The 10,552-nt window shown below is 54.1% G+C and overlaps 1 protein-coding gene across 1 annotated transcript in view; it reads left to right on the top strand.

Annotated features, from left to right (window-relative positions):
- Positions 1–3,867: 3,867 nt before the first annotated feature.
- The window catches only part of SRL (sarcalumenin), a gene marked incomplete at both ends in the record, with an annotated part of 33,551 nt that continues 26,866 nt past the window's right edge, over positions 3,868–10,552 (top strand). Inside the window, one exon of the mRNA XM_079719263.1 lies at positions 3,868–3,928. Coding sequence (XP_079575389.1) covers positions 3,868–3,928 — 61 coding nt within the window. The remainder of the gene's footprint in view (positions 3,929–10,552) is intronic.

Below are 10,552 nucleotides of genomic sequence, written 5' to 3'. Positions count from 1 at the left end.
TATGTTTGAGCCCAAACAGGGCATGTTTAAATCAAATGCAGTCAAGCCTTTAAGCAGTGCTGGGCTCACCCTCCCCGTCTGCCTAGCTTGGGTTCCTGTGGTTTCTCCGACCCTCTCTCTGTCCTGCACCCCCCGGCCCCTGTCATAGCCCTCCACCCTCTTCCCTGCCCTGCTAATTCCTCTCCTCCCCCCGCCCCATGGATGACATTCACTTGATTGATGGGAGAAGCCCCGGGTTTGTGAGTCGGGCAGATCCGGGTTCAGGCCCAGCAGCTCCGTTCTGAGTTGGTGACGTTGAACGAGTCCCTTCAGCCCTGAGCCTCGGGCTCCACTGTGAGGTGGTGACATCTGCCTCTCGTCCTTTGAATACCCTGGTGGGGCGGGCGCCTCCTTGGCTTGGACGTCCTTTTCTCTCCTGTGACCAAGCGCTGCCTCCTCCCTCATGGGGAGCCCCCCCCAGTCCCCCAGCCGTGAACAGGGGTTGGAAGACTCAGTGTTGGTGTGTCGGTCAGGGTCTCCCGAGAAACAGCCAAGGGGATATGTGTTTACAGAGGGAGGTTGGGGGGACCGGAAAGTCGGAAATGCATGGGGGAGGCGGCAGCTGGAGAGTCAGGCGAGTCCACGAGTCCAAGTTGCTGTCTAGTCTGAACGCAGAACTCCTTCCCCCTCGGCGGACCTCAGTCTTTTCTCTTAAAGCCTTCAACTGATTGGGTGCGGCCCACCCACATTAGGGAAGGTGGTCTGCTTGAGTCAGAGGCTGTGGATTTAAATGTTAAGCACGTCTGAAAAACACCCTCACAGCAGCACCAAGACTGATGTTTGACCACACAGCTGGGCGACATGGCCTTGTCAGGTTGACACATAATGTTAACCATTGCAATCGATAACTCATCAGTTCTCTTCAAACTGATCTATAGATTCATCCTAATCCAATTAAACTCCAAGAAGTCTTTTATTTTTTTAAATTTATTTATTTTTTTGCTGTACGCGGGCCTCTCACTGTTGTGGCCTCTCCCGTTGCGGAGCACAGGCTCCGGACGCGCAGGCTCAGCAGCCGTGGCTCACGGGCCCAGCCGCTCTGCGGCATGTGGGATCTTCCCGGACCGGGGCACGAACCCATGTCCGCTGCATCGGCAGGCGGACTCTCAACCACTGCGCCACCAGGGAAGCCCTCCAAGAAGTCTTTTAAAAAAACAATTGACAGGCTGATTCCAAAATTCAAGTGGAAGTGCATGAAAGGGACGAGAACAGTCAAAACAACTTTAAAAAAGAAGATCAAAGTTGGAGGCTTCACACTACCTGTTTTCAAGATTTATTAGGAAGCCATGGTGATCAAGATAGGTATTAGTGAGGGGACAGACACATAGATCATTGGAACAGAATGTAGTCCAGAAATAGATTCACACATATATGGTCAATTGATTTTCAAAAAAAGATGCAAAGGCAATTCAGTGGCCATTTTAACAAATGGCCAGTTGTGCTGGAACAACTGGACATCGATCTGTAAAAATCTAAATTTTGCTCCACATCTTGCAACATATTAAAAAAATAGCAGAAAGTTGATTATAGGTCTAAATGTAAAACCTGAAACTATTACATTTCTAGAAGAAAACAGGAAAAAAATCTTTGTGACCTTGGGTTAGGCAAAGAGTTCTTCAGTATGACACCAAAGCCATAATTCATAAAATAACAAATTGATCAATTGTACTTGATAAAAATTAAGAACTTCTGCCATTTGAAAGACACATGTGAATGAAAAGTTAAGCCACAGACTTGGAGAAACTATTTATGAATGATGTTTCTGATAAACAGCTTGTCTCCAGCGTATGTAAAGAACTCTTAAAACTCAATAAAAGAAAACAACCGGTAAAAAATGGGCAAAAGATTTGAACAGGCACTTCATCGAAGATGCACTGAAGAAGTGGATGACAGGGAATTCCCTGCTGGTCCAGTGATTAGGACTCCATGCTTCCACTGCCGGGAGCCCGGGTTCAGTCCCTGGTTGGGGAACCTGCAAGCCGCATGGTGCGGCCAAAAAAAAAAAAAAAAAACCAAAAGAGAAGTGGATGACAGATATACACATGGGAAGATGCTTAATATCATTAGTCGTTAGGAAAATGCAAATTAAATCTACAATGCAATATCACTACACACCTGTAAGGATGACTAAAATTTGAAAGACTGACCAAGTGCTGGCAAGGATGTGGAGGAAGTGGTGGTGGGAACGTAAAACGGTACAGTCATCTTAGAAAAATAAGGGGGCAAGGGATAAATTAGGAGTTTGGGATCAACATATACACATTACTATATATAAAATAGATAAACAACAAGGACCTGCTGTATAGCACAAGGAACTATACTCAATACCTTGTAATAACCTAGAATGGAAAAGAATATAAAAAAGAATATATATATATATGTAACTGAATCACTTTGCTGTACACCTGAAACACAATATTGTAAATCAACTATACTTCAATAAAAATTTTAAAAAATTAATTAATAAAAGGAAAAATTTAAACAGACACCTACCAGCCATTCCACTCCTAGGTATTTACCCAAGAGAAATGAAAGCGTGTGTCATAATGAATTGTACACGAACGTTCATAGCAGCTTTATTGGTAATAGCCAAAACTTGGAAACCACCCAAAAGTCTCTCAATAGATGATGGCTAACAAACTGTAGTCCATCCAGGCCATGGAATCAGGATCAAAAGGAGTGAACTATCCATACGCGCTGCAATTTGAAGAAATCTCAGCGTAATTATGTTACGTGAAAGAAGCCAGATAAAAAGAGCACATATGGGGAGATTCCATTTATATCAAAATCTAGGAAATGCAAACAAATGTGTAGTGACAGGAAGCAGATCAGTGGTTGCCTGGGAAGGGGTAGGAGGGAGGGACATGAGGACAATTCGCGAGTGAGGAATCTTTGTTATTTTGATGGTGGTTATGTACGTGTGTCAAAATGTATCGAATTCTACACTTTTAATACGCTGTTTGCTGTGTGGCCGTTGTACCTCAATAAAGCCATTTTAAATGTGAAGCACATGAAAGATGCCAAACTGACTTTCGCCCTTTCCTCCACGGCCGACTGTCACCCCCACAGGGACCCCTCCTCCCCAGCAGGACCAGCCAGTGCTACCCCTCCTAGAACTGGCTTTCAGGGGCCATCACGTGCCCTCAGGAAAAGAGCATTAAGTAGCACATAGCACAGGCACCGCTGGAAAGGGATCCGTCCCTCCACTGTCTGACCCACCACACTCAGAGCATCCAACGCGCCTCCTCGCACCCCCTTTTTCCCTCCCGTCACAATTCTGTCTCTTCCAGAGGCCTGGGAAGGTGAAGCTCCTCACCATCGACCTCAAAGGTCAGGTCGCGGGGTTTCCTTAACTTACCATCGAGGCTCTCCCCTCCTGACCTTCGGGGAGGGGCTAAAACCTGTGTCAGTGGCTGTCGAACAGGCCCTTCGTTCACAAAACTGAAGCGTGTGAATGTCACTGATTGCCCAGACTTCAGCTCAAGTTACTGCAGATGCTGGGAAGACTCGGTTCCTGAGTCCCAGACTTGACCCAAAGGACGCCCCACGTTTTCTCTGCTACCCCGCCCCGTGACCCCTGTCACGTGACCCCAGGCAGCTAGGGGAGAGAATCCAGACGGGGCCCTGCCTTCCGGGGTCGGCAGCTGGCGCAGCAGGGGCAGCCTTTGGGGTCTGAGCGGCCTCCTTGCAGCCTCTGGGGTCTGAGCTGCTTGCCCATCATGTCCGTCCAGCTGCCCTAGTGACTGTGTGACCCTTCTCCCCCGCCCCGCGCTGCCACCCACCCTATAAATAGAGGCGAGGAGCAGCTGGGCTCTCTTGGCAGTCACGATGAAGGCACTAGTCCTGCTCTGCTGCTTCGTGGCCTCGCTTCTGCTCCCAGGACAAGCAGGTATGACCCCTGCCCTGTCAGCCAGGCCAGACTGCGACCCCCGCGAGCCCCCGAGGTTTTATATTTACCATGGGGTGGGAGGCTCGGGCGGGAGATGGAGGATGAGGCCTCCGTGATTCCTGGAGCTGATGGCAGACCTTTTCTCCCAGCCGGTCTCACCGAGAAGGCACAGGGTGCAGAGACCTGAGAGCACTTGGGGCTCGTGGGGAGGCCAGAGGGAGCGGAAGCCGTGACCCGAGAGGTGCAGGCAGGTGCAAGGCCTGGAGGAGGGGACCAGGGCCAGAGACAAGGGCTGGCCAGTAGATGTTGCGGAAGAGAACCCCAAAAGTCAAGACTAGAGCCTCCTAGATGGACAGAAGACCCCGATTTTGGAGGTGGAGGGGCCCCTGGAGGTCATTGAGTTGACCCTCCCACCTGGTGGAGATCGCAGGGGCCTGGCTTTGCATGAGTGAGGGCAGGGTAGGGGGGGCACGGCTTGGAAACAATGGGACAGAGTGGGGGTCAGTTTGGGACGGGATTGGAGATAAAAGTTGGGGATCAGGCTGGAAACCAAATTGGACACAGTTCAGAGGAGGAATGGGACCCACTCGAGTGAAGCTGGGCTAGGCTGGGGGCTTCATCGGAAGGGGGCTGGGGCCTGCGTGCCGTGGTTTTCCTTTGACATCTCAGCACTTTGTGTGGCAGAGGCGGTGGCTCTGGTTACGGCATGGGGGTTATTTATAGGCGTGGAAGGGGTACCCGAGCATTTTGCCACCTCTGTTCCCAAGACTCCTGGGGCTGAGTTCCTCTCAGGAATGCTCCAGGGGTGCTCTGGGGACCCCCCAGGATCCCGGAACTCCTGCTTTGCCTTTTCACGACGGCTGGCTTCATCTGCACTGGGGATCGTGGGGCCTGGGAGCTTGTTTCTTGAGGTCCCAGACCCAGGCAGGAGAGCCCGCGGCAGGCAGGAGAAGCAGCCATTCCCTGGGGTTTAGAGACCAAGGTGGGGGGCTCTGGCCTCGCATGTGCCGCTGGGCCCTGCCCTTGTCTGCCCTTGAGTTAATTTGGGCTCCGTGGGGCTGCAGTGGCTGGGGTGGCAAGGATTCCAAGCGGCTGTCAGGCGGCTAAGTATGGAAACAGCCGTGTCATTTGATCCTGAGCCCGGGATCCACTGCCACCCTCTCCCCAGCTCCGCCCGGCCCCAGCTGCCACCTCGTTCTGCTTCCACGCCGCTGCCCCAGGAACTTTTAGCCTTTTAGGGACATCCTTTATCTTTCCTTCCACGAAGGGAACTGGACATCTGGAATGTTCCACAGGCCTCATTGGGGGATCTTGTTGTTGGGAAAGGAGGCGGGTGGGTGCTTTGTGCAAAAATCCTCTCTTTGCAGGCCCTTTCCTTCCCAAACTTTGCGGTGTGACCCTGACCTGGCTTCCGGGAAAGGGTTGTCCACCAGTGTGCGAGGTTCCCGCCCTCCTCACCCCAGCTCAGGACTCGGGCTGTGCGTTCTTCCCGGCGGTGGGCTTTCTCACCCCTCCAGTTGCATATTGCACACCCCAAAGACTGCTTCCTCCTGCGATACCTGGGGGAGATTTCAGCCATAAGAGTGGCTTCCCCCCACCCCCATAATGACAGTCCTTCCTACTGGTTGACTTTCCCCTAAAATATGCCACCCGGTAAATGCCACTGTGCCCACAGGCAGCAGCTTTGGTCCTGAACTTCCCACCCCACTGCTGAATCCTCATTTCCATTCCCGTGTCACTCGCCTCTCACTGGTGGCAGGCAGACTTCTCTCTAACTCCCCTTCCTGCTTCCTGGGGGGACCATACAGAGCTGCCCTTCCTTCTTTTGTGGCCATGTTGCTCCCGTGGCCCTCTGATCTGGGGTGATGGGCTCCACAGCCTCCCCCCTGAACCCTGATCCACCCCAGTCCTTTGTCTCAGGGTCCTCCTCTTTGTCTCAGGGACCTGGCTTGGGGACAAGCCTGCTCAAGGACAGAGGAGAACAGCCCCAAGAGGGTTTACTCAGTCTGCTCCTTGTCCAGGTAAGGGAGCGAAAGCCAGAGGAAAGAGAGCCATGTTCAAGGTCAGACAGCAATTGAGTGGCAGGCACACCCAGCCAGGGCTAGGCTTAGCCCACCTGGGAGTTTCTGTCCTCCCTCAGCTGCTCTCTCTCTGACACGCCTCCTTGGACGCCCCAGTCCCTCTGCCTGTGGGCGTGAGGCCACTGGAGGCTAGCTTCCCTCGGGATACAGGGCAAGACTGATGCCTTTGAACTTGGACTCCTCAGAGAGCATGTGGGGTGGGATGGGGGAAGGGCTGAGAAAACATTGCTTTGGGCTTAAGCTGCTGGTGTTTGTTAGGCCGAATTTGGGACATCCTTGCTTCCCATTACCTGCTTGAGGCAGAGATGGGGGGATGGCAGGTGTTCTGAGTCTGCTCACCTGTTTCCTCCAGCCCAGCCCTGGTTTGCAGACTTGCCCACCTGCCCTGGTCCCACCCTGACATCCAATGGCGAGAGGTTGGTTCACACTGGGGCTCCCCGGGCCCTCCATGAGCAATGGGGGTCTCTCAGGAACTCCTTCATGACCCTTCCTCACCCACCCGGTAGGAGGCGGTTTTCATATACCCTCAGCACGGCAGCCCAGATACCACGATCCACCATGGGGAGGGCTCTGAGAGAAGGTCATGTGCTCAGGGGTCCTGGGGAGATAGCAGACCCCAGAAGCCTCTCCAGCCCTCCTGCAAGTTGTGTCCCCAGCAAGGTCCCTGACTCCTGGCTCAGTGCAGCTGGACGAGCCATAGGGAGCACGTGGTCCACCGTGTGAGGCACTAGTCTGGATTTGCTCAATGGATGCAGCCCTCAGATGTGGGCACCTTGCCTGGTGGCCTGTGGAACCACAGTTTGGGAAATGCTGGCTTTGCCTCCCATCTGGGTGTGACAGTGAAGCTCAGACAGCTAGTTCAAGGGCCAGAGCTGGAATGCTGGACCAGAAGGAGGTCCCGACGAGGCCGGTTGCATCCACCTGGCCCTTTGGTGCTCGCTTAGGTGTGGTGGGCTGGGAAGGAGCCTAATCCCTATGGACACAGGAGAAAGATGGCTGGTCCTCCTTCGACCTGGTCTGAGGGGCCAGTACAGGGCATAGATATGATGCCTTCTGGCCTGGAGCAAGGGTGGTGGCTGGGGGAGGAGGAATGGGTGGGGTCTGCCGCTGTGGGATGCCCCTCCCCTACTCCAAATCCAATCTAAAGCTGGACTCACAACCCCTTACATTTAAATATTGCTCGAGGATAGTGTAGGTCACGGCTGGCATGACCTTGCCAGAAAAAAAAAAAAAAGGCCAGGATCATAAAAGAACCAATTTTAAAAGTTCATCTGGGATCCTTATGAATTTTGGGTTCTGGGGGACATCTGGATGGAGATAGTTAGCTTAGGAGGAAAGTCAGGTCTGGGGATCCAGAGATGAGATTTGTTTGAGTAAAGATGAGGGCGAGGGGCTTCCCTGGTGGCGCAGTGGTAGAGAGTCCACCTGCCGATGCAGCGGACACGGGTTCGTGCCCCGGTCTGGGAAGATCCCACATGCCGCGGAGCGGCTGGGCCCGTGAGCCACAGCTGCTGAGCCTGCGCGTCCGGAGCCTGTGCTCCGCAACGGGAGAGGCCACAACAGTGAGAGGCCCGCGTACCGCAAAAAAAAAAAAAAAAGATGAGGGCGAGGCTGTGAGATTGCCAAGGAAGCTCTTGCAGAGAAAGAGATTCAAGGACCAGTCCCTGGGGAGTGGGAAGAGGAAGAAGATAAATGGATTTCAGGAAGATGGGATGAGATCCAGGCAGAGGTGTGACCTGACAGCGGAGCGGAAGGATGCTTCCTGGAGAGGCAGTGAGTCTCACAGAGAAGCCGTGGAAGGTGAGGCGTTAGCTTGGACACCAGGAAACCGAGAACTGTCAACGAACGGCTCATGTTATTCAGTGAGGACAGGGAGGCAACACATTCACCCAGTGAGACTTTTAACATTAAGTCTGTGAAGGATAAATGACCCTAAGAGGAGGTGGCGGCGGGTGGGTTTGCCAGAGGAAGCTGTGTGTTTAGGGGCTGATGGGAGGGTGCAGAAGAGCAGGAAAGGCTGATGAACACAGTGGATGGAGTGGCCTGGACGTCAGAGCTTGAGTGGGATGCGCAGGTCCTAGGTGGGTCTGAGGGGACATGTCGTGGAGACCTCAGAGGGACACCATACACTCGAGGTCCACTCAGCAGCCCTAGTACACGTCAGGGAGCTGCACTAGGAAGTGCGGATCCTAGTCTATACTGGGGATTGCTATGGAGCGGGGAGGGCCATGGAGGGGAAGGAACCAGCTGATCTGCCCAAGAACCCTGTGGGGTGGAAAGGGAGGCTGGTTGTCCCAAGATGTGTGGACTCGCACAGCAGGGCCCAGACCAGAGCCTGGTCTCCAGTCCCGTCCGAGATGAGGCCAGGAGACGGCCAGTGAATCAGCATTTTAGTCACAGTGGATGTTGGTCTCTTGCTGTTGGTTTACCAGCCCCAAAATCCGACCCCAGGCTCCACACCCGAGGTGTGCATTCTGCAGATGTGCACTGGGCCTGCACCCGAAAGCGCTGTGTTCAGACTCCAGTTAGATTACCTCAGTGGAAGCCGCTGGGGGGCACACAGCCCAGAGGCAGCTGGGCTCAGGTTTCCTCCAGGGTGTTTTCCTGGTGGCTGCAAGGCCTCCCTCTGTGGCTCCCTGGCCCATCGGCGGGACTCATTTTGGGCTGAGGGGACCCACGATCTACTCTGGGAGGCCAGGCCCCTCTAAGACCACTCACCTGCCTCACCTGCCTTCTCAGGGGCCATCTGGACTCGGGAGCTAGAAGTCTGGCTTCAGACTCCCACCTCTGCCCTGTCAGGTTCCTTTTCTCCCTCTTGGTGGTTCCCTTCTCTTCCCCAACACTGGCCCTGCTCTGTCCCCCCATAAGACATGCCCTGAAACTTGTTCCAACAAGGGCCAATGGCTCAACACTTAGACCGTCACTTTCCCAAACCACTTGTTTCAAAAGAGTCAGAAGATTTTACCTTAAGGAATGCATCTCTAACATGGAATTTCTCATTGCTCTGATGGGCAAGGTCTTACCCAAAGTCCCTAATCACAGCATTGAGGCAATAGATAGTCCATCGATTCTGAGTGCCAAGGGGTGAGCTGTAGAGCGGGGCTTTCTCTACTGGACCCTGAAGGAGGGAGGCAGGGAGTGGACTGGAGCCACGGTGGCCACAGCTGCAGAACTTGCTCAGTCCTCAGGAGGCCCCATCCTCTCTGCTCACCCTCAGCCTTTGTGACCTCAGCTGGAGGCGAAGGGGGTAGCGTAATTCGGCAAATGGGATGGGTCAGTTTTAGGTGAGTTTCTGGAGACATCCATTTCCTGGTCTGTGTCACCTGTGCTGTGTCTTTCTCTGGGTTCAGGGACATCCTGTTCCATTTGGTTTCAGCTTCATCCCTCTCTAGCCCCAAAGGAGGATTTGTTCAGAGTCAAGGTCCCAGGTACCCCTCTGCCCCGGGGACAAGCCTGCATTTTTCGCTTCCTTGTCCTCCCTCTCAGAGAGCTCCAGATCAGCCTGTCCTGAGCTGCCCATCCTCAGCGTGAGGGGCTTGGGCGGGGAATCTGCTTTTAAAATGCCTGAGCTGTTAGGTCAGCTGTTCACAGCCCCAGGCAGGGCCTACAGTAGCTACCTCTCTACCCTCCAGCTCTTCCCTGGCTGGGCTGGTGTGGAGGGGAGCCTGGTTGTGGGTGTGCCCAGAGGTCTGCTTCTGAAGACCAGGAGACCATGGGGCTGGCTGGCTGGCAGCCGCTGCCTGGCCCCATCCCAGGAGCCTGTCTTTCCTGGGACTGTGTCATCAGGACCACAGGAAGGCACAGTCGCTGTTGCTCTGTCCAGCTCTCAGTCTGAGACCCAGAAGGATTTCGGGTGGGAGGTTGGCCCAGCTGGGGCAGGCTCCCAGGTTCATTGCAAGGCTGTTAAGTGATCAGAAGAGGCTTTTCTCCTCTGGCCCTTGGGTGGGCCCTCCCCCAGGGGTCCTTGTCTTTTGCAACCTGGAGAGCACTTGACCGCTAGCCCTCTGTCAACTCAGAGAGAGTGCTCAAGGGCACAGAATGAGCACAGGCTGTGTGGCCAGTCCTGGGGAGAGGAGGGCTCCTCAGAAGCAGAGGGTCCTGAAGAAATGGGTGATGTGGCCATCCCTGGGGAGCTCACCCTGAGTCAGGAACCAGGATGGACTTGTGATTTGGGGTGACAGGCAGTACGTGATCAGCAAGAGGCATGAGGGTGCAATGTGGATTTGGACGCAGCAGGAACAGAGGGGAGGAAGGGTGGGGCTGGTTAATCACAAAAGGTGGGCACTTGATGGGAGAGGCTGGAAAGATGAGGCGGATGGGGGCCCTTCTCCGAAAGGCCCAGCTCTCCAGCCCCAAGGCCAGGCTGTGCCCATTGTGAGGTCCCAGCTGGCCATGCTGTGCAGGCAGGAATGGGCTATGGCCCTGCCCCCAGGAGCCACATTCTATTTAGGGAGATGACACTGCACTGAAAAAAAATGTAACTAACACCCCCAGCAGCTCTGGTTGGAGTTCAGAGGAGGGCTGGAAGGTTGGCCTCATGGAG

Source organism: Hyperoodon ampullatus (genome assembly GCF_949752795.1).
Source record: "Hyperoodon ampullatus genome assembly, chromosome: 14".
In the NCBI taxonomy this organism is placed as follows: Eukaryota; Metazoa; Chordata; class Mammalia; order Artiodactyla; family Ziphiidae; genus Hyperoodon; species Hyperoodon ampullatus.
Note: the sequence above shows the minus strand (reverse complement) of the source record. Positions and strands in the feature narration are given on the sequence as shown.